General features: G+C 39.9%; 1 protein-coding gene across 1 annotated transcript; it reads right to left on the bottom strand.

Annotated features, from left to right (window-relative positions):
* Positions 1-9,592: 9,592 nt before the first annotated feature.
* Positions 9,593-24,595, bottom strand: mettl4 (methyltransferase like 4). The gene is made up of 8 exons (XM_038297861.1): positions 24,163-24,595; positions 23,851-23,916; positions 18,169-18,526; positions 17,918-17,987; positions 17,336-17,510; positions 17,151-17,254; positions 14,375-14,466; positions 9,593-9,909 (listed from the first exon to the last, which is right to left on the bottom strand). The coding sequence occupies exons 1-8, from the start codon at positions 24,391-24,393 to the stop codon at positions 9,716-9,718; spliced, it is 1,290 nt and encodes a 429-aa protein (XP_038153789.1). The 5' UTR covers positions 24,394-24,595; the 3' UTR covers positions 9,593-9,715.
* Positions 24,596-24,797: the final 202 nt, after the last annotated feature.

Genomic DNA, 24,797 nt, shown 5'->3' with positions numbered 1-24,797 from the left:
GTCGTTTTTCCAACGGTTCCTGAACTGATAATTTTGATCTCCCCTTCAGAGTTTGCGGTTCTGGTTCACCAGTGCGCTGAGGTCCATCTGTGTTACCTAGCTGTATATCTCTCAGTCTGTTAACTTTTACCCTTGGCTCTTGAGTGTGTCTCTGCATGTGGGTCAGAACCTTAAAGCCCATGATGACAGTTTGGTATAGTTTTGGCACCTGATTTAGTCCCAGTTTTAGTCAATGTTTTACTCACAAGTTAAATTATTATTGGTCAGTCTAGTTTAATAATCTCCCTTTGGAATTTAGGACTAATTAGACCAAAGAAAATCATCTAAATTCTTGAAGCTTTTAGGTTTGCCTCCCAAACCTATAGGAGATCCACAATAAAAAAGGACCATTGCATTTTATTTTTCAAAAGATCAGCCAACCAAGAAAGGAGTACCACATATGTCATAAAGGGTGAAGGACTCTAGCCCATATGCAGAAAAACTCGGAGACAGGGTAAAGTTTAAAGGTTTATTTAAAGGAACGTAGACTAATAAAACAAGTCCAGGGTTTGGGAAACTGATCAGGATATGGTTCCCCGCTGGTCTGGGGATGAGCAGAGCTGCAGAGAGGGGGGGAGGGGGGGGGGGGGGGGGGGGGGGGGGGGGGGGGGGGGGGGGGGGACCTTGTGGATCCAGAGGCTGTTGGCAGGCCGAGGGCTAGCAGAACTGAGTGCTGACGGGCAGGTTTCTGGTTGGGAACCCTGTGCTGGCAGGAGGAGAGCTGAGAGCTGGGCAGAGGCTGCCAGAATGCTGATGGGCAGATTCCAGGCTTGGCTCTCTCTCTTTTTCTCTCTCTTGAGGACCAGGCTGAGGTGGGCAACCTTGAGGGTCCAGAGGCTGTCGGCAGGCTGAGGGCTTGGCAGAGGCAGAGCTTGGTTGAGTGTTTGCAGATTTCTGGTTTGGGTTTCCCTTCTAGATTCTTCAGAGAGCGGGCAGGCAGGTCCTTGGCAGGAAAGATTCTCCAGGGTTCTTCAGAGCTCAGGCGGGCAGATTTCCAACAGAGAAACTCTTCTGAGTTTTCAGATTTTCAGGCAGGTTCAACCTGGGAAGCAGAAAGGAGAAAACGGGTCAGGTTCAGGTTCAGGTTTCAAGGGAGTCAGAGATTCAGACAGGCAGGTTGGCTCAGGCTTGCTAACCAAAACTGGCAAACACCTTTAATACTTAGCAAGAAGGCTGCATCACTGTAATAGCAAGATAATGATGCTTAATGACTCATTTAGAACAGTGAGGAAATAAGTATCACTATCAAGTATCACTAAATGCAATTTCTGTTCATTAAAAAGCATTTAATTAAAAAAGATTTTGGACAAGTAATAACGTTTGGAAACACTAAACTGGAAGAGTGTCATTATTAAACATTATTTTAGAATATTGGCCACCATATCAGCTTGTAAGCAGTTGATAAAAAACATGCATCTTTTTTTCTGACGTCTTTTATGATTTTGTGAGAAAACACAACTGGGAAAAACTTCCTTCAGTTGAAGCAGTTTCTTTAAAATGCCTTGATAAAGTGTTCACTCTATCGTCTGATTATAGAGTACTATGGCACAAAATTAACACAAAATAAAGACATAGAATGAATTAATTAATCACAATGAACACATCACTTCTACATATTTCTCAAATGGCTCTAAATGTGCAATTTTGTTTTGACCAGGTTCTGGGATCATATATTTTCAACAGAAAAACACTTCTCAAATTATTGATATAGCAGCTGATTCTTTGAAATGAGAGCTTTGATGAATATAAAGATAATTACAGCAAAAAGTGGCAATTTTTGTTAATGTAAGTGAGATGAAAAATTACTGCACCAGATCTTCAAAACTAGTAAACTTTTGACTTGATGCTACTTAGGGACAGATCAGGACAACATCAAAAACATGTTTTGCATCATCAATTGTTCTTTTCCCACTTTGCACCACTAAATTGCCTGGAGTATGTTTACTGTTATGGCAACATCTCTCTGATTGCACAGAGGACCCTCAATAAATACTGGTATGTATTTCTACAGCCAAACACACTGCAATACCAGTGCATACATTTTATATGTGCTTGGTTTTGTTACACTTAGTTTTAAATTACAGTGAGAATAATAAGTATTTGAACACCCTGGTATTTTGCAAATTATCCCATTTAGAAATCATGGAGGGGTCTGAAATTGTCAGTGAGGTGCATGTCCACTATGAGAGACGTAATATAAAAAAAAAAATCCAGACATTATAAAGTTATCACAATATATATTTTAGATATGGTATAATAGTAAAAATATTCATATATCCGTCCATCCATCCATTTTCTGTACATGCCTGTCCCGAGTGGGGTCGCGAGGGGTGCTGGTGCCTATCTCCAGCAGTCAATGGGCAAGAGGCGGGGTACACCCTGGACAGGTCGCCAGTCCATCGCAGAAATATTCATATATATATATTGATTTTTTTAACAAATACTTATATTCCTCACGGTATTTCAGAAAAATCAGTAATAAAATAAGGATTGTGATTGATAACAGGGAAAATAAGCAGTTAATGTCAATCTGACCTTATTAGAAAAGGTAACCTCACCCTCCAAACTTTCCAAAAGCTTTCCAATAAATGCAATTTCTTCAAAGTCTGTTTGTTAATAAGATAATTTTACATTAGCGTTGACTCATAAACTCTGACCTCAACAGAGGTTTGCACATGCTTATGGGTGTTCTTTTGTAGCATCCTTAATAATTCATTGATGCCCTCTGGGGGTAACTGACAACAGGGTTCCATTTTATTCCATTAGTTGAGAAAATCTGACTCACTGGAACGTCAGAGTAGAGCTGAATCTCCTTCTCATCGAGAGGAGTCAGCTGAGGTGGATGAAACAGCTGTTTCTAGTGCCCCATGGGTGCCTCCCTCTAAAAAATTTCCAGGCGCGTTCCTACGGTTAAAGGCCTGAGGGATGGCCCAGGACACACTGGAGGGGCTAGTTTCTAGGCTATGCAACGGCTGCCGGAGAAGCTGGGGAAGATGTCTGCAGAGAGGGAAGTCTGGACATCTCTGCTGAGACTGCTGTCCCTGCAACTCGCTCCTTGCTTAAGTGGAAGACGACCAGTACATTTGGTCTGATTTGTTTAAAGCCCAATTAAGAAACAAACTACACCTTTTTGGGGCCAAATTGTTTTAATATACCTTAAAAATAAATGCACAATAAATGAAGAAATAAATACATTGTGATGTTGCTGCTGCTTTTTTAGTGGAAACAAAAATAAGATGAAAATGTGTCTTTAAAAGAAGCATGTTGTGTTTTGGCTGAAAAACGTGTCTTTTGAAATTTAACAACATACTAGAACTGCTGCCTTAAACATCAAGAGCTAGTGGTAATTTATTTATACCTTGGGAATTGTTTTCACGTTTGCCCACTCCGCTACAGATTACACATTCCCTCTGAAGAGGACTGATGAAATTACTAAGTGCGGCTGCTTTTTCATAGCTTTTTTAATCAGAGCTGCAAAAATATTTCTACCAAGCACAGCACGTGGAACCGGAGTTTGGGACGGCGGCATACGGGAAGGAGAAGTACCTCTTAGGAAATAATTATCTCCAAAATCCCCGCCCCCTGCAGCCTCCTGTGGGAGATTTGGCCCTGACGACGGCCAGCCTGCTGCAAGGCTGAGTCTGAACCAAAGGATTTGTTTTTCCTCCTGTGAGCAAAGTTGTTGATAAAGCTTCACACTATTTACACCAGTTTTTACCTGAAGCCTTTTAAACATTTCTTAGAAGATTAAAGACAAATCGCCTCTGGTAATGTTGAATATTCTCCTGTGAACACATTTGCAAAAAAAAAAAAAAAATCAATTCATATTAGCAACATTGGCAAAAATATCAAAAAACTTTTTATATACTAGATTTCCACTAATTAATTACATTAAAGGAAAAATCAAGACACCAACTCTATGCCAGGACAATAACAGTAAAGATATTTTACATGGAAGAACCAATTAACTCTATTAGCTAAGATTGTACACAAACAACACATTTGACTGTGATTTCAATCTTGATAGCATATAGATATATAAATATATTTAATACAAAATAAAAGATAACTGAAACACTATGTAGCCTATATAAATGTGCATGTACAGCCCATTTCTTTACCTTTTCCATGATAAGCTAACATGCAGATTTTGAAAGTGAAATATGCTTATTTGGTTTACCAGAAACATATTTGATTATTCATGCAGTAAGGTGTTCAGTGTTTTGATCAGAGAGGCAGACTGGGGAAATGAACTGTCTCCATGGTGGATGGTGAATGCAAAAGAGCTGTGGAGCATCTACCTAAAAAGTCAAAGACGGGCATTGTGAGTTGAATGAGCTTCTGGTTGAGGATGTGTGGCTGATGCCATTAAAGGCTGAGCTGAAATCCACAAATAAGATCCAGCATGGTTCCCTGGATAATTGAGGTGGTGTATAAAGGGCATAAAGCATAGTGTTTTTACACAACAAGCGAGCTGCAGGTGGTCAGCAAGGGGTGTGAGGAGGGATTGGAGGGGTGCAGACTATGATAATTAAGTTTTTTTTTTTACATTTTGAATATATATACATATTGGGTAGAAAGGAGTTGAACTTGTGTTCTTGTGTTCATCCTGTAGTTTTTAAGCTTGTAAAAAGAAAGGTAGTGGGCGATACTGCCACCATCTGGTATGGAGTGGTTCAATATTGATCAACAACGTTTGTTTTTGCTCCAGGTGTCCATGTGCAATGCACTTTATATGCTAAACATTTCTTACATATTTTCAAATTCTATCCTTGAAATGTTCATGTTTCAATTTCAGGCATTGCAATACAAGTTCTATTTTTTTTCATCCTCCTGAAATTGGTCAAAGTTTCCTGTATTATGCTTTGTAATTTAAAAAATGTAGAATTAGGTTCTGTATGCATCTCATTTCTTCATGTCTGTTTAATCTTACTCTCCTGTGGTCTTCTTTATCTTATAAAGCTATCTTAATTTCTTCATTTTACTTTTTTATTCATTGTTTCTTCACTTTTTGATTGATGATGCTTTTTATCTCTAATTTAATAATATATATATGTGCTGTTATGCTCTTGGATTGGAGCCTTTTTGTGTTCCATAGCATCAACAGGAGAAACATGGGATCTCATTTATAAAACATTGGGTAAATACTAAAAAGGGGCATACTAAAAGTATATGTATGCCAAACACCCAAATATGGAGTACGGCAAAAAAAAAAAAAATAAATAAATTCTGATTTATAAAACACCCAAAAAACCAAGCAATTTGCATCCAACTCTCCAACTCATGTTCGGCCCACTTCATGCCCACATTCAACTGTAAATGTTCCACACAAAGAACTACATATATCCCAATGTGTATTGACATTAATTAGGTAATCAACGTTAATTGTTATCAATGCATCTAGAGAGCGTAAAAAGGGCTGTTTGATCAAAGTTTTTGTGTTAGAGGTGGGAGGTCAGAAAATTACATTTTGTGGTCACCGTAAATAAAAGGAAGTGTTATACAGTAAATGACTCCTTTATAGTCTGGTGTAGACTTTCATTAATCACACAACAAGGACAAGCAGGCAGCATTGAGCTGTGATATCTCAGCTTTATGGATAAATTGACAGAATTATTTCGTTTCTAAAAGAGGCTTCAGGCAGAGAGTCAATTAATTGTTGAATATGTTTAAAACCAATCCGCGCTGGGAAGAGCCGACAGGAACCAGAGTGGTTGTGAACTGTGAACAAAAAACAAAGGAGGGACAACAAATCTATCTACAAGGTTTAATATGGCAGATTGGTTGTGGTTATGAAGCACCTTAAATATGTGTACCCAAAATATGCATACGGGTATGGATGGGTCTGAGTTTGCATGTGGGATTGCACCATTTTAAATAAATGACAACCTTTGCATGGAATTCAGCTCATGCAATTTTCAGGCCATTTTTGTGTGTATGCAAGCTTTATAAATTAGACCACTGGTGCTGTGGCATGTCAGGTGATCTGAGGGTGGGCTACATGGGAGGACAAACGGGATTTCAAGGGGGCCAGAGGATGGGGACATGTTGAAGAACTGAGTAAGAATTGGGGCAACTTGGCTAGTGTAGGCTTTCATGTAGAAGGGAGCAATACTAGCATGTCCTGGAGTATGTCTACATTTCCGAAAGAACCCATTTACCCCTTCCTCAGAGACCTTTAGTGCAGGTAAGGGGACAGAGAGAAAAGGTTTGTAGAGTTGTTGGTGGGGGGGGGGGGGGGGCATAGTAGGAGCAACCTGCAGTAAGCTGTTGAGGTTGTCCTTACTGACCTAAAGCCAAAGCCAAAAAACTTTCCTTCAGTGTTTGACAGCAAGATAGAATAGTTGTGCTTTCATGTAGAACATTTGACAGTTCTTGTATCAGTGGTTTCTGTTTTGGTTTTTTTTAAAGAGGAAATTGTGTGTCATTGGATGGTTTTTAGCACAAAAACAACTGTCAAAGTCAACATCAGCATGTGGGCAATTTAATTTCTGTGAATTTATTTCACAGTAAAACTCAGCTGTTAAAAAATAAAAATAGATAAAAAAAAAAGGTGAGTAAGGAAGGATTCTGGATCTGTTAAAACACACCAAAATTTGATTTTTTTCTGATTCAAACAGACGATCAAGGAAACTGAGTGGTAAAGGTCTTTGTTTCTTTGCTGGTGCTTTATCTTTAGTTTGACAGGACTCTCTGCCTTCTGTGGCGCCTGCGAGAGATGATGACCTCATTCTCTGGTGCAATTGTGAGCTTCTAGAAGATGACGTCATCTCAGACGCTGGTCGTTTTACAAGAGTCAAAAAGAAATAACCACAAAAATGGAAGAAGAAAATAAAATAAGAATCGTTTTGAAGTTCTGGCATCATACAGAATAGTAGATTATTTTTAGAAACAGATGACAAAAATAGCCAAAGAACGAAAACCTTTGTAGATGAAGTTCTGACAGTTTGAGAGTCTGACAGATGATAAAGCAGGTCAACACAAAAAACAAACGTTATTGAAAAGCAGGTAATAACAACATGAATCATGGAGGTGAATTTGTTTCAATGGATTTAATAATAAATGGTGAACAGAATGAGAGTATTGATAAAAATATTCAAGTATCCTCTAGTTGATTGCTTTCTGCTTTGAAGGGAAACAGACAATCAGAAAAAAATCCTTGTAGACCTGAATGACCCTTTGAAACACGTCTCCACAACCTCCCGAAAGGCATTTTATGAAGAATTTTCAGCTGATGTCAGAGAAGTGAAATGAATCTTCATATGTTTACATGGAAAATGATCAAAAGTGGTGCTACACTAAGCAAGGAAATAGTATATTCCCAACTGCACATATTGATATATTTAAGAACGTTTGTAATTAGTAATACCATCTAAAATGTACAATTATTTAATTACAGCCTTTTTTAAGATATGGAAACCTTTTAAAAACCGGAGATCCTTTACTGGTCTTGCTGTTGTAGTTAGCTGATATCCTCTGTGAATATAAATATAGACATTTCTTTTGATGTTTTAGATAATTTTAAAAGATAAAAAAAATTGATGAATGGAAATAATTATTAAAAGAGTGATGACAGTTAAAAATTTTCTGAGCAAACACATTTGGATACACTGTATTAAAAGGGACATGGTGGAAATGATGTCTTTTAAAGGGAAATTATATCACAGCTACATGTAGACACAGCTTTATATGTATTTAGTCTAAATAGTTCCTGACCAATAAGAGCTTAAAAGCCGCTCAGTAAGGAAGAAGCAATTACTTCAGGGACAAATATCTTAAATTCCTAGAACATGTAATTATGTAATTAAATGAAAGTAGTATTGAACTGGCTGTAATGGCCTTTGTTAGATTTGAAGGAAAAGGTAAGAGGTGTGGAAGCATGAAGGCATCATCCAAAGTTTGAAATATAGGATGCCAGTATCTTGCTGTGCCATTGTTTTCAACATTTGAAGCAGAATATATGGCCATATTAAAGTAACATCTCAATACATCAGTGAAAATAAAACAAAACAACTTAAAATATTTACACTCTTCTCAGGCATATAAACAGGGTTTGGGTCTGTCTGTCTTTGAAAACACTTGCTGCATTTAATATTTATTCATTTATTAGGTCGGCTTGATGCTGTCTCAGAAACACTAAAGCTAAAAGTGCAACATTTTTATTTTTTAATCACTGCTGAAATAACTAATAATCAATTTAAATTCAATTCAGTTTATTCATATAGCACCAATTCACAGCGCATGTCATCTCAAGGCACTTTACAAACAATCACCAGGAGAACTTCAAGTATCAAGTATTCAGTACAGGGGCTAGGACTGTTTCAACAGGGACACTGGCCCCTGTTGGACCCTGACTGGAAGTGCCCATGATATGGTGACAATTTATTTCTTATTATTATGAGTCAGAACAAGCAATACCTAACAGCCATCAACATGAAATACACTCACTAAAAGAAACATTATTTGTATTTAATTGTCAAAAACAAATAGTCACGTTTTGAAAAATGTTGACAGATCTGCTTCGGAAAACATTTTCCTGTCACCCATTTTAATGATTCTGATTTGTTTAAAACACTGACTGTCACAGGTATGGCGTGACTTGTCATCTTATGCATAGTATGTGTCTGTTTACACGTTGAAGATGGACCTAACTGGAGTAATATGTTGGTGATGCGGCTGGAGTCACATTTTAGCTTCATTAGCTGTGATGTGCTGCAGGGGCCATAATTCAGCTTTGCTTCCATGCTCTTATACTACCATGTTTTTAGTGCGACTCCACGCAATGAGGAAAGATAAGTTAGAGGCTTTTCCCAAAAAAAAAAAAGGAAAAAACAAACCACTGGACTTTGCTTCCAAGTTGAAAGACGTTTTGTTTCCCACCCAGGAAGCTCAATTCAAAATGTCAGCACAAGCTGCATGTTTTCAAAGCAAAAACAAAGGTTTTTTGGGCTACTGTATAAAGCATTGAACTCAACACTATTTCTGGCATTTTCAATTAAAAAAGCTTCCTGAATGGGAAAGTCCAGTGGATCGTTTTTTTTTTTACTTTTTTGGACTATGACCTGGATGACTGAAAATCTTCACCAGAAACAGTTAGAGGGATGATAAAAGGATGTAGGGCTTGAAAAGTTCTGTGTAGGCAACTGGACCTGAAGTTTCTTAAAAGTTTCATCTCTCATCCAAGAGGCTTGAGTTCTAACTGGTGGTGGGGAGCGCTGAGATTAATATACTGTAGGTGTAACAAAGAGTTACAGACCCACATTTAGAAATTCAGCCTTAAAACTGCATAGAGAGAGTACAAATAGAATGTGTTGATATTTCTTAAGACACACACACACTGCCAATGAGTACTCAAAAGGCCAAAAAACCTAGAAAGTTGGGAGTCTGAGATGTGTGTGGGAAGTAGTTAGGTTCAAAAAAGCTGTACAGAAATGTTTTTTCATCTCCGAAATAACATTATCACTACCTTAAGATTTATCAAGAGCAATCCGCAAAACATTAAAACTTCTACATGCATACATATTCTAGATGAAAAAGCAATTTTGGAGCAGCATTTACTTGCAAAATCTTTATTAAAAACATAGTAAAACAAACAACAACTGGTAGGTGTTTAATATCAGTTATTAACTCTACAGTAAGAAAGGCTGGATGCAGCAGGACATTTGCTTTTCTCAGGCTAACTTGAGCCATTTGTGCCTGTAGGGTTGTCTGTCACCTCTTCTTTAGAGGTATCTGCAGCTTCCAAATTGAAGTAGCTTCTGTGCTGAAATTTCAGCACCTCGTTTCCCCAACTGGTCCATCCTGGCTGAAGACTCCGGGCAAACAGCTCCAGACAGTTAGCTTCAGCTCCAATATATAACTTTAACACTTCTGTGGAATAAAAAAAAATTAATAAAGAATATATCAAATAAAATTATATTATATTACATTATAGGTAATGCTTTCTTTTACAGTACATCAATAACCATGTAATAACATGGTAATAAGATAGCAAGTCACACAAAATTAAGGTATATATGCAGGTATAGTATAGTAGGTATAATATAGTATAGTATAGTATTGTATAGGTAAACTATATAGGTATAGTACAGTATACCTGCATGTAATTATTACAATTGTATGTTACTATGTAACGACGGAGAATTTTGGTGGGTACCATTAGGTTACCACAGAACAGTTTCTATTATTGGTCCTTACCTACCAATCGCTTACAAATTAAATTGTAACTTATGATCAGGTAAATAAAGTGAATTTAACTGAAATCAAGTTATATATAAATAAGGGTTTTGTTAAGAAGATTGGCTTGCTGTCTTCTAGGTTTGGTTTTCTGTTATATGCCAAGTAATAATCTGCATTTTACTAGATAATAACTCTTTTATTTATTGCTGCTCAGTGCAGCAGTGGGTAGCACTGATGCCTTGCAGCAAGAAGATCAGGGTTTGACTCCCGGTCTGGGCCCTTTCTGTTTGGAGTTTGCATGTTCTTCCTAAGCATGTGTGGGTTCTCTCCGGGTACTCCGGCTTCCTCCCACAGTCCAAAAACATGTTTGTTTGGTTAACTGGCTTCTCTAAATTCTCCTTAGGAGTGAGTGTGTGTGTGAATGGTTGTTTGTCCTGTTTGTCTCTGTGTTGCCCTGCGATGGACTGGCGACCTGTCCAGGGTGGACCCCGCCTCTCGCCTGTAGACAGCCAGAGATTGGCACCAGCATGACAGAAAATGGATAATTTATTGCTGTTGGTGAAATTACTGAGTTACTAAGAAGTCTGGCTTTACCTTGTTTGCCCAAAAATCAAAGCACAACACTTAACAACATTTTCCTAAAAGTGTGTCTTGTTACCCAGTAATATATTGTTACTATGTTATTGTAGGGTTACTGATGTACTGTAAAAGAAAGCATTACCATATTATTTTTAAATATATACATATACATAGATAGATAGATAGATAGATAGATAGATAGATAGATAGATAGATAGATAGATAGATAGATAGATAGATAGATAGATAGATATAAACAAGAGGGGAAAATAGTTATTCAGTTGCTTACTCTAACACTAAAGTACAACTGAGAATAGGATACTCTGCTGTGAGACCAAATAGCCAGAAAGAAATCAGCATATCTTTCTTGCATTTAAATGTTGCCTTAGGTCAATGATTTTCCAGGAATCTCTTCTTATGCATACTGTAGCAGATGTACATTTGTCTACAAAATAATGAGGGTTTAAAAAGACGAAAAAAGCCTAACCTCATGGAAATGTTCTTTTTTTCATACAGACAAATAAACTAGGATAGCTGGAAATTCATACCAAAACTTAAGAGAGTCAAAAAAAAAATCAATAAATCTGGGTTTCACATCACTGGGCTGCACGAATCTCATATGAGAGCTCCTCAGTTGTTACCTTGTAATAGGCGGAAGACAGAAGTGTCAGCTGCAGACCTCCTTCGCACCGCTGAACAGGTTTTTTCCCTCTCTGTGAGGAGTCTGCCAGTGACCTTGGCTTTATAAGTGCTAATATTGCAGGAGAGGAACACCTGACAGATACGTTTCACTTCCTCTGCTACTCTCTGTTACTCTGACACTAACTCAGCCAACACTCAGGGAGTTAATGAGCTCAAAAGTCTGCTCCGAAAATCCATCTAACCTATACAATGTGTTGAATAACCTTACTTCTTTTTTTTTTTCTCTCTCTGTCCGTCACAGACACAAAGCCCCAGAGTGGAAAGGCCAAACATGCAGCTCAGTGACTAACTCGTCCTCACCTTGTGACTCAGCTCTCAACTTGAAAAGAGAGAGAAGGTTTAATTATTTGAAGTTTAAAATGGGGTGGCACATCATAACCTCTGGACAATGTTGCACACAAAAGAAAAGGTTTTGTTCTTTCTAAACAAGTAAAGTCTTAATGATCTTTTTTTTGTTTATTTTCACTTTTCAGGTTTGACTAAGTAAATCTACATATAAAACTTTGACATATTTATTTTATATTGATTACAATCTAAAAATCAAATTTCAGTGCAGATCATAACCAGGCTCTGGTGTTACAAGATGCATGAGGATGCATTCACTCTACACAAAAAATGAATAAAAAATAAAAGCAGCACAATAAATGTAACCCTAAAGTCGCCTACAGCTAGCATTAGAACAATATTTAAAGTAAAAGAAAAAGCTAGAAATGCGACAAATTTGGCTAAACAACTTTATTTAGCTGCTACACACATTGTAGAACTTAAAAACAGTTGCATCTTGGGCATGCAGGTGGCGCAGTGGTAAGCGTGCACAACCCATGAACGGACGCCTTAGTCCTTGACATGGGCAACCCGGGATCAAATCCGACCTTTGGTCCTTTGCCACATCTCTCCCCCTCTCTCATACCCCCTTTCCTGTCAGCCTACCGTCGAAAGTAGTAGAAACCAGTGCCATTAAAAACTCCAAAAACAGTAGCATCTTAGTGTTTCATTGTAACTATTACACATAGTCTATATTTAAAACATGTTTAAGAAGGATGTCAGGAGAAAAAAAAAAACCCTATTCTGTTCTACCTCCATAAACAGACGTGAAGCTTTTTTGCTTTTAACTGGCATCTTGGGCTCGCTGGAGGTTCAGCGCCAAATGGCCAGAAGACATTTTATTGCTTCTGCTATTTTTGTTGGAGGATCTATGATGCTGTGGGCCTGTTTGTCATCCAAAGACCCAGAGAACATTATCAGAGTATATGCTATTATGATCTATTTAAAATAGCAGATTTAAGGTCATGAGCTTCTGTCAGACAACTAAAAGTTGGCTAAGAGTGATTGTTTCAGTTGAAAAACAATCAGGACATACAGTCAAATAAAAAGGGATAACCATTCCAGACCAAACATCGACTTTATTCAGCGGCCATCTTGGTTCTCATTTGTTTTACGGGCTAAGCAATAAAGCATAAGAGAAAACCCAGCACACTAGATGATAGTGGAAGATTTTGAAAGGAGAACTGGTCAAATATCCTTTTTATTGTTTGCTCTGATCTTGTAAATTATTACCAAAGATTGAGTGCTCTGCTCTCATATTGACAAAAAGGAGTTGTAAAGGGTAGGTAAACCTTTTTAATGGTGTCACAGCTTATTTAATTAAATTCTTCTTTTTTTTAACATAAGAGTTTTTTCTTTTCTTCCAATAGTTAAATAAGTGCACATAAAAGGTTGGGCTTTTCAGGGTGAGATTATACAGCTGCAAGAAAAATAAAATTAATTGGGTTTTACATATCTCTACCAAAGAAATGTAAATACCAGAGAAAATGGGAAATTATAAATATGAGTTCAAAAGTCAAGATTTGTGGTTTAAAAATAGTAAAGAGGTGCTATTCTTTGATTCTTATAAACAAATTATACACTTATAAGGATCTTTATATTGTTTCAACATAAAAAGAAGTGAGACACATCTACCAGAGCTTTATTGCAACAAATGCATTAGATATAAGAAAAGTTACCCAAACTAAAAAGGAAAACATTTCTGCTGAATCACTGGATATTGTCCAAGGCAGCATAATTAAGGTAGATTTTTGTAAGAAAATCTTCCCAATCTGCAACAATGAATCAAGTGGAATAATCAAACCAGCTATAAAAGAAACCTACTGAGACGCACATAGAGTCACACATGGAGACAAGGCGCAATTTTTTCCTAATCTGTCAAATCTCTATAGTGTCCCAGCTCAAAGGAGGCATCATTATGATTCAAATCAATGTATGTTAATAATCTCCCACTTGCTCTACAGGAGGCAAGCTTTTTGTGCCACTGAAAGGGCACCAGCAAACAGCGGCCATGTTTCACCCTCCTTACTGCACCATAAATTGTGTTCCCCTGAGAGGGAATGAGCTGACGTCAAGCCTTACTTATTCTAAGTCCCTGCATGGCCAAGGTCTTACACAGGTTCTAAGCAAAGGGGGTAATAAAGATGGAGCATTTGGGACAAATCTTACATGCGTGCTTTAAAATGTTACTTTTAATTTTAAGTTATATATATTTTGGTTTCATGGTTGTAAATATGGAAAATAAAGAAACCTATCTTCTCCACTCTGCAACTAATAACCACATTAACAAAGAAAACCTCTGCATGAACCACAGATCTTTTATATATGGTTTACATTAAGTATTATTCCCAAATAGAGGTCACACCATAATCAAAAATGTTTCATTTATCTGCTCACATTATTGAGAATAAAATGAAAATGTCAGTTTTCCTCAAGGCCAACAGACTCCAGAGTTAGAGCCAATGCTTCTAAAGGAAGGATATAAGTAGATTTTATTTGCACTACAGCATTGTCCTCTAGTGGTGCAGTAAAACACTGCACCAAAATTTACCTGACAGTGATGGTTTCTGGGAGTGCAGGGCTGAAGGAACGCTCACAATCAGACGCTTATCTTCAACTGGAACATTTGGTGTTTGTAAATGGCTGAAACAAAAACATAAAAACTACTGTGTCACTTGGATATAATCCATCTAAAGATTTAATAACAAAAAATCATGCATACTAAGCCTTTCAAAAACAGCAAGAATAGCCCTTAAACCTCAGAACACACAGCCACCGTTCTGGGATCAACATGGAGATGTAGGGATGGTTGTCAGAGTCGATTAGAATGTGGATAGATCTAAGCACAGGGTAATACTGCAAAATGTCCTTTCTAAAGCCTTTTGAAGAAGTAAGAATGGCCAAGGAAATGTGCAATCTTCAAATCTAATTGAGGACTTCAATGTCTCTGCTTAAAGGGAGGCATGTGTGGTAAGACTTAAAAATAGAAATGCTGCGCAAATCTTCAGACATCCAGGTGACGGTAACTTCATTGCTTGCCCTCAGTGTGGATGACACCGGAGTCAAAATCCAATCCCAGGAAGTTGAGGATTTCACCAACCACGTCAACTCAGTGGACAAAAAGTTCACCAGAGAGGATGCCAACAATAACATGCAGCGATTTCTGGACCGTGCTGTGCTTATTGAGGGCAATGGGAGTTTTAATACGGGGTTTACACCAAGCCTGGAGAAACTTTCTGTTGTCGGAAATCTGAGTTACTGGGCTGACAAAACTCTGTTAGTCACAGAAGAGACAAGACAACAACACAAATATGTCAGGAATGGTACGCAAAGAGTGTGGCTATTCAAACTGGGTATTTTCAGCAACAACAAAAAATAGTCAGAAGAATAACACTCCATCTAACAGAGAAGAAAACAGAGCCCCTAAAAAATGTATTCAACCTGTCAGGAGTTTCCGAGAAATTACAAAGGGTTTTCTATAAACATACCACTTAATTTCAATTACAAGGACACCCCTTAGACAAAAACAGTTCCTACTAAAGCAGAACACACAAACCTTAGCTGAGCGAAGGTGTTTATTCGATCCAGTGCAGAGAGGACTGCTCAATATCCTATGTCTGAGACACCAAACTACAAAAACGCATGATCTAGCCAAGATACAGCTGTGCACTTGCACCTTAAGAGCAAAGGCCCAAACTTTGAAGACCAAAATGTTTAGATCTTTTACAAAGAGGACATAAGATTTAATGGATGGGTAATGGAATTCATCTTTGTTAAAGGTGAAACCCACCACTGAACAGAGGGGGAGGATTGCAGTTTCAGTGTCCGGGAACTAATTTGGTCAAGGTTACTCACTCAGTCTCCTGGAGATCTGAGATGAAATATGTTCATGTATGTTATCCTTACCCTGTTTTGTTTAAGTGCATCTGCACTATTCTTTGATGTCTAACATTGATCATATATAGTCTAGGAAAAGATGCATTCCCCAAATCTATTTGCATTTTGTGACTATAGGTCACCAGTTTCTTTTCTGTACCGGCCAGTATCTTTCTCCCACAGTGGAGTTCTGTTCGTGCTGAGAACAGTAGATACAGAGTTATTCATAAGTGAGCTCTGTTTCTTCCAAGGTCAAATAAGAAACTGGAATCAGACCAGAATAAGATGGAGCTCTGGTGTTTCTGGAATTCATCTCCCTTTTATCTTGTGCCCAGTGGGCTGTATAAATGTTTAAGAACCCCACCCCCAGGACTACAGTCAGAGATGGATTTTCCAAACGCTTTTAAATGCATTTTAAAGACAACGCTGGATCCTTCTCTGTTTTATTGAGGTGTGTTCTTTTCCTCTTTGAAAAAGTAAAAATCTATGACAAACAGATCCAAATTGATCCAATCCCATACAAAACAACAGACTCCAACAACTGAGAATAAAACATTGATTTACATTTGACTTGGAATGTGCTGAGGAGGATGGGCCACCGGGAGCTTGACAAGAGCAGCCCTCCAACTACAGATTGTTCTACTCTTTTTCTTTTCGTTATTTGACCAGGTAAACCCCGTTGAGATCTGGGCAGAGATCTGCAATACACTGTCACCTGGTTGCAAAATTAAGGCCAATTAATACATATGCACAAATATAAAAAACTATTTAAAAGCAGTGACACTGTTTCATAGAAGCTTGTCGTCTATCTTTAAGAACCGCTCGAAATAAGTCCAAAGAAATTGTCCAACATCTTGAGCTCAGACTGGAGCTGATTCCACGCTGTAGGAGTCAACACGCTGAATGCTTTCTTTCCTTTATCAGTTCGAACAGAGGAACATTTTGAGGAATAAAGACATTTGAGCATAAAAAATGTGAACTACTAGACCTATGCAAAAGAAAGCTTAAGTATGTTGGTGTTAGTCCAAGGAGTTAGTCTAGAGCGAGGGGACAGAATTGACAAAGACCCCTGGTGTTGAAACATTTTTAGAAAAAATGGGGGAAAAAATCACATTCTCTCCAATTTTTGTTTTGTGGATTAGAAAAACACTCAATACCATTTGTTTAGCATACCTGAGATTAAGCTACTTTGCATAGAAGAATATGCAAAAATCTAAGTCCAGTGATCGGCAACACTGGTGGAGGCATACCTTAAAAGCTAAGGATGGTTCCAGAACCCAGGCGGTCCAGAATACTGAGATATTCTGTACTTTTCAGATTTATATTCGTACCCTTCCTGTTCTGCTTTGTGTTGGTCTCTCATAAAAAATTAAATACAAATAAAATGACAGGATGTGAAATGGTTCAACACGTATGAGCGATGCAAGGCAATGCATGAAAGTTATTCACACCTTGTGTCACCAGTGGTTGGACAATATCGACCCAGCACCAGCACTTCATATGGCTTCTTGTGCGGCGAATCAAGAGGAAACACAAACTCCCCTGATGTGGTGACCTGAAAAACAAGAAAGGCAGCAAATGAGGGTAATTCTCTCTTAGCCTTTCCATAAATCAGTCATCTCTAGATGTCCACTACCTTGACCCAGAACCATTCGGCCACAACTTCTACATCCCAGTGTGGATAAAGCTCTTCACGGACAAAACGGAGGTGACTTGGTCTGTTTGTCACCCAGGTGACCACCAAACAACCTGGAGACCCCAGAAGGGGGACGGGAAGGCGTTTCAGCTGGGATGAAGGCAAAGAGCTGTATCTACATGGTGAAAGATAACGGGTCAAACCCGACATGATCAGCATGCAATGATGTACTGCATTCATGTTGACTACAGTCAATACAAACAATTAGATGTACTTTTAAAACTATATGGTCCAAAATATTTGTAGTAAACTTCTAATGAGTGTCTGAACCAGGTTTTGGTTCCCCTACACATGTTTTCATACACTAGTAACAATGCAATGTTATTTTCCTAAAGGAAGCTTAATCTTTTAAACAGTTGCAATGTTTTTCATGCATTTTATGTAGATTTGTCTATCAGTTTGTAAAACAATGCCTTGTTTCTCTCGTAAGAGATTGAAATATACAAGCTTTATATGGCAGAGTAAACAGATAGAGACTTGAAAAGTAATATATTTAACATTTGTATGTGAAGGCCATATAACCTGCGACTTCTTTTCACAGACTTGTTTTCCCACGGAGGATCAATAACAATGAGGTCAAACCTCCTCCCAGCTGTTTAAAAAAAAAAGAAATAACCAAAACAGTTTATGTTCATTGTTAAAAAATAAACATTACATTGAATTTTATTGTATTTTTATCACTTTCCTAGAGCCATCTGAGTGTTAGACATCTTTTCCAGACATTAGTAGAATTACAAATTGTCTACATTACTATTTCTTGTTATTAAACTCACATTGCAAAAGTGGTTGTATTCTTGTGAAATCAGAGAGGAGGAAAGCAGTATTAGGAGGTATTATATAGTCCTCTCCCATCAGTGATACCACTGCTGCCCAGGCCTCCCTGTTCTCAGTCACTTGAGAGAAGAGATCAACATGTGAAACGCAGCCTTCCTCTGTGAAAAGAGACTGTGTCCACTGCTGTTGATCATCGTTCACTAGAGGAAGCTCTTTGGCCATCTCACATAGCGCTGCAAGACTGCAGTCCTGGGAAGGAAGAGGATCTTTGGAAGTGTCTGTCTCTCCACCAAAGTATCCAACTGACCGTGCAGAATCCACCAAGGACTGTGTTCCTTCCAGGATAACGCTCCTGATCTATGACAAAGAATAATAAATAAATAAAATAAACATGGCATTATTTTGTGTTCTAGCTATGAAAATAGTGGGTTAAGAATAATCAAGAGATAAACGCAAATTTTTCTGTCCTGGCATATTGCAGTCACTTTTAAACTACTATAGCAGGTCAGCACACAATAGGGGTGACCAACAACAATATTGTTATCAGAAATCAGTCTGAAAAATCTGCCAAAAAAATGATTAATGGAATTAATCAGCCTGCCTCTAACATAGAATAGAATTAAACTTTATTGTCATTAAACTGTCACAAGTACAAAGCCATTAAATGTAGTTTGCATCTATCCAGAAGTGCTACACAGGATATAAATATTTATTTACATGTGCAAAGAGACTATGTATGCATGGACTATAAATGGTATATATAAGCAGAGAGTAATTGTAAAAGGCCATAAAATAAATAAAAATGAAACCTATATACAGACTACACAGGAAAGTTAGGATATGGATTTTATATATATTAGTGGGGTTATAATACAGGATAAATAATGACAGATAATAGCAGATAACAAATGTGCTGCTATAGTTGCGAAGTGTGTCTAAGTGTTATTGGATCCATGGATAAAATCTGAGATACTGCAAAACTCATAGAAACATTTCACTTGATGAATCTTCAAAATAGAAGTCAACTCAGTGTTTCTACTGCATTTTGCACCATATCTATTTATTTATTTTTGCACTGCTCTGAGCCTTTTGCACCATATCACTCCTACTGCTCACTCACTGCTGCACTTTATAAATGGAAATGTTAATTTTTGCTAAGCTCATGCTTACTGTCGGAAAGCTGTATTAAACGAAATTTCACTTTGTTTACACAGTGTGTACAAAATGATGATACAGTTAGTCTAAGTCACTTCAATCTGCTTTTATTTAAAAGTTCATGTAACTCTTTGGTGAATTAGAAATTGGTGAGTTTTTCTCATTAGATGATGTGAATTATTTTTCTCTAAGAAATATCACATGATTAAGCCACATTTAACATTAACCTCAGCCTTTCCTTCAACTTCAACAACTCTTTCTTAACCAATCAACCTATGGGAAACTTCAACGGGGAGTGAATACTTTCTCTCCAGCCAAGATCCTTTAGCTTACTGTCATACTTTTCACTTATGTGTAATTATTTTTGACAGATTTCCGTAATGGTGCATAACAATTGAGAGATTTGAATTGAAGCCTCTGTATAAATCCAGCTAATCTCTTAAGGCCTTTGAGGTTTTTTTAGAGAACATTACGGAGCATAGAATCATGAAGATCAATTAACACAGCAGACAGGTTAGGAATAATATTATATAATGTTTTAGAAATAGGTAAACCAGAGTTAAGGCTTCAAAAAACAAGCTTTGAAAAGCTCATGGTGCAATGTTCAACCTATCATCTGAAAATGGGAAGGGTGTATGGAAAGATCTCCTTGGGCTGCCACCTTATCGTGGTGGAGAGGTTTTAGTGTCCCAATGATCCTGGGAGCTATGCTGTCTGGGGCTTTATGCCCCTGGTAGGGTCACCCAAGGCAGACAGGTCCTGGGTGAGAAACCAGACAAAGCGCAGCCCAAAGACCCCCATGATGAACAAAATATTTGGATTCAGCGTTCCCTCGCCCGGACGTGGGTCACCGGGGCCCCACTCTGGAGCCAGGCCTGGAGGGGGGGCACGATGGCGAGTGCCTGGTGGCCGGGCATTTACCCATGGGGCCCGGCCGGGCTCAGCCCGAAGATGAAACATGGGTCCCCCCTTACATGGGCCCACCACCCGTGAGACGGGCCATAGGGGTCGGGTGCAATGTGTGTTGGGTGGCGGCCGGCGAGGGGACCCTGGCGGTCCGATCCTCGGCTGCAGAAGCTGGCTCTTGGGACGTGGAATGTCACTTCGCTGGTGGGGAAAGAGCCGGAGCTAGTGTGTGAGGCTGAGAGGTACCGGCTAGAAATAGTCGGTCTCACCTCAACGCATGGTTCTGGTTCTGGAAACAGTCTCCTTGAGAGGGGCTGGACATACTTCCACTCTGGAGTTGCCCACGGTGAGAGGCGCCGGGCAGGAGAGGGCATACTTGTTGCCCCCCATCTCGGCGCCTGTACGTTGGGGTTTACCCCGGTGAACGAGAGGGTAGCCTCCCTCCGCCTACGGGTGGGGGGACGGGTTTGTCTGTGCTTACGGGCCGAACAACAGTTCAGATTACCCTCCCTTCTTGGAGACCTTAGAGGGGGTACTGGAGGGTGCCCCTCCTGGGGACTCCCTTGTTCTGCTGGGAGACTTCAAACGCTCACGTGGGCAATGACAGTGAGACCTGGAAGGGCATGGTTGGGAGGAATGGCTGCCCTGATCTGAACTCGAGTGGTGTTCTGTTGTTGGACTTCTGTGCTCATCATGGATTGTCCATAACGAACACCATGTTCAAGCATAAGGGTGTCCATATGTGCACATGGCACCAGGACACCCTAGGCCGCAGTTCGATGATCGACTTTGTCATCGTTTCATCGGACTTGCGGCCGTATGTCTTGGACACTCGGGTGAAGAGAGGTGCTGAGCTTTCCACTGACCACTACCTGGTGGTGAGTTTGCTCCGGTGGAGGGGGAGGATGCCGGTCAGACCTGGCAGGCCCAAACGTGTTGTGAGGGTCTGCTGGGAACGTCTGGCGGAGTCCCCTGTTAGGCGGAGCTTTAACTCCCATCTCCGGCAGAACCTCGAACACATCCCGGGGGAGGTGGGGGACATTGAGTCCGAGTGGACCATGTTCCGTTCCTCCATTGTCGAGGCGGCTTATCTGAGCTGCGGCCGCAAGGTTGTCGGTGCCTGTCGTGGCGGCAACCCTCGAACCCGTTGGTGGACACCTCCGGTGAGGGATGCTGTCAGGTTGAAGAAGGAGGCCTATCGGGCCTTTTTGGCCTGTGGGACTCCGGAATCAGCTGATGGGTACCGGCGGGCGAAGCGTCATGCGGCTCGGATGGTTGCTGAGGCAAAAACTCGGGTGTGGGAGGAGTTTGGAGAGGCCATGGAGAAAGACTTCCGCACGGCTCCGAAGCGATTCTGGTCCGCCATCCGGCGTCTCAGGAGGGGGATGCGGTGCAGCACCAACGCTGTTTATAGTGGGGATGGTGTGCTGCTGACCTCGACTCGGGACGTTGTGGGTTGGTGGGCGGAATACTTCGAAGACCTCCTCAATCCCACCAACATGTCTTCCATTGAGGAAGCTGGGCCTGTTGACTCTGGACTGGGCTCTCCAATCTCTGTGGGCGAGGTCGTCGAGGTGGTTAAAAAGCTCCTTGGTGGCAGGGCCCCGGGGGTGGATGAGATCCACCCGGAGTTGTGTTGGCTGATGTGACTCTTCAACATTGCATGGACATCGGGGGCAGTCCCCCTGGATTGGCAGACTGGGGTGGATCTTGTTCACGAATGAGGGAAGAAGGGAGTGGGAGATCGACAGGCGGATTGGTGCAGCGTCTGCCGTAAAGCGAGCGCTGTACCGGTCCGTCGTGGTGAAGAGAGAGCTGAGTCAAAAAGCGAAGCTCTCCATTTACCGGTCGATCTAAGTTCCTACCCTCATCTATGGTCATGAACTCTGGGTCATGACCGAAAGAACGAGATCGCGGATACAAGCGGCCGAAATGGGTTTCCTCCGTAGGGTGGCTGGGCTCTCCCTTAGAGATAGGGTGAGAAGCTCGGTCATCCGGGAGGGACTCGGAGTAGAGCCGCTGCTCCTCCACGTCGAGAGGAGCCAGTTGAGGTGGCTTGGGCATCTGTTTAGGATGCCTCCTGGACGCCTCCCTGGTGAGGTGTTCCGGGCACGTCCCACCGGGGGGAGGCCCTGGGGAAGACCCAGGACACGCTGGAGAGACTATGTTTCTCGGCTGGCCTGGGAACGCCTTGGGGTTCCTCCTGAAGAGCTGGAAGAAGTGGCTGGGGAGAGGGAAGTCTGGGCCTCCCTTCTTAAGCTGCTGCCCCCGCGACCCAACCCCGGATAAGCGGAGGAAGATGGACGGATGGATGGATGTATGTAAAGATTTAAAGCACTCATACACTGTATAGCATCTTCCAATTTAGAACAGAAAACAGGGAGAGGAGCTTTCCGGCCAATATGCAAAATACCATTAGTGCTGGAAAACACAAAGCCATAGTAAGGCATGGTGATGGCAGCATGTAGCTCTGGGGTGAAACATAACTGCAGAAGACAGAAGACCAGCAACTAACAAATAAAATCAAAGCTACAATGGCATGGCAAAAAACAAAACTATGTTCTAGAAAAGTCTAGTCAGATTTTGCTCTTATAGTTCAGACCTATCTAGTAGGGGTGTGCATTGGCACTGCCCTCACGATTCGATTACGATTCACCAGGTAACGATTTGATTCAATTCGGAAGTAATTGAAACTTCACAACTTGTCCATTTGAGGCCAGAAAATAAACAGTGACATAATCGATTATGGCACGTTGACGCATCGATGCTGAATCGTGCATGCCCTGCATTGCAATGAATCGCTGAATCGATTATTGTTGACACCCCTACTATCTATTTAACAATCATATGCAAGTTTTAAAGTTGGCCTGTGCTTGACCTTTTTTGTGAATAAGAACACAAATAGATCAGTCCACAGATTACAGAACTGGTAGAGTATGGGGCCAAAATTGTTGCTTTATTATTTGCAAATGTGTGTGGAAAATTGTGCATCTGTATCTTGATTTGTGTGTGTGCAATGGGATTTGAAAATGTGTAAATGAAACTGTAAATGTGTGAGGAGAGTTGTGTGTCTGTCAAACAATCTGCAAATGTGTAAAACTACTTGTGTGTGTAATCTGGTTTGCAAATGTGTAAAAAAAAAAAATCCACAAATCTGCATTCAAATCTACATTATTACACACACAAGTAGTTTTACACATTGTCTCTAAAACAGATTGTTTTAGAGACACAAATCTCCTCACACACTTTCAGTTTAATTTACATATTTTCAAATCCCACTGCAAACAAATCGGGATACAGATTCACAACTCTCCACACACATTTGCAAATAATAAAGCAACAATTTTGACCCCATAGCAGAGTTTTAAGTCTTTAAAATGAAGCTGAAATGTGGTTCAGTAAAGTACATATTGCATGCAAATACACACCTTTTGAATTTCAAATAAAAAGAGAAAATGTATGCTAATCTTGTTTTCCTTTTACTTTACAGCAATCATTGTTTTGTTTTTTTCTATAGTACAAATTCATCACCATATCAGCACCACATTTACTAGTCATTTGGCCAAAGCTTAGAAGAGTTTCTATACTTTTGATACATTTTATATACATTGAAAACTCACCTTTTCGTGAAAAGCCTTTGCATTAATTTCCCCTTGGTTGAGCTCAGTATGTTTTCGCTTACGTTTCTGAAATTAAAATATTTTCCAACAGTAAATAAATATTTAATGTTTCTAAAAACTAAAGAAACAACAACAAGAAAAATATATAAACACTTGAAAGACAACTAAAACTAGCCCAAAAGCATCAACCCTGGAGTAAGATTTAAAACATTGGTAGGATGCTTCAAAATGTTTTTCAATGTGTTTGGCTGCAGCCTTATGTGCATTGCTCTTCAAACTCAACGTGTGTAGCCTGCAGCAGCAGCAGTTTACCTTTGGTTGTTTGTTTGTTTTCTGCATAACATCACTGCTTTCTCCACCCACACCGGTTCTAACCTCCTGCTTAAAATGGCTCTTTAATATCTGAAAACACTGTCTGTTAAAACTACACTTGACGTGTGATTTGTGAAGCCCTGTCCATCGGATGCATCGCTCATAGCTTCGGTCAATGAGGGACAGTGAGTCCAGCACCCAGCCTGAGTTGCCCTGCAGCACCACCGACATGCTGGAGCTGCAAAGGCACACTGGCTCATTAGACGTGACAGGTGTGTTTTCTTGTTTTGTCTTGTCGGCCACACCTTTTTTACTGCAAATATCACCGCGTTAAGATTTCATTAACAAGTAAACGATATTGAAAGCAACGAGTAAATAACAGTCGGCTCCTCCCAGGAAGTAGTTGGGGAGTCGTCGGTGAGACGTATGTGCCGATGATGACCGATTCGACTGTATGTGCCGAGTCTTTATATGAACGAACGGCGAACACTCCATTCCTAAGTCATCTTCAATTTCAATTCAGTTTATTTATATAGCGCCAATTTACAAGAAATGTCATCTCACTTTACAGTTCACCAGATCATACAGTCTAATTGATTCAAAGTTTTCTAATTAAGGAAAACCAGTTGATTGCA

The sequence above is a fragment of the Cyprinodon tularosa genome, unplaced genomic scaffold, assembly GCF_016077235.1.
Source record: "Cyprinodon tularosa strain WSP-4 unplaced genomic scaffold, ASM1607723v1 ctg4, whole genome shotgun sequence".
NCBI classification, from domain to species: domain Eukaryota; kingdom Metazoa; phylum Chordata; class Actinopteri; order Cyprinodontiformes; family Cyprinodontidae; genus Cyprinodon; species Cyprinodon tularosa.
Note: the sequence above shows the minus strand (reverse complement) of the source record. Positions and strands in the feature narration are given on the sequence as shown.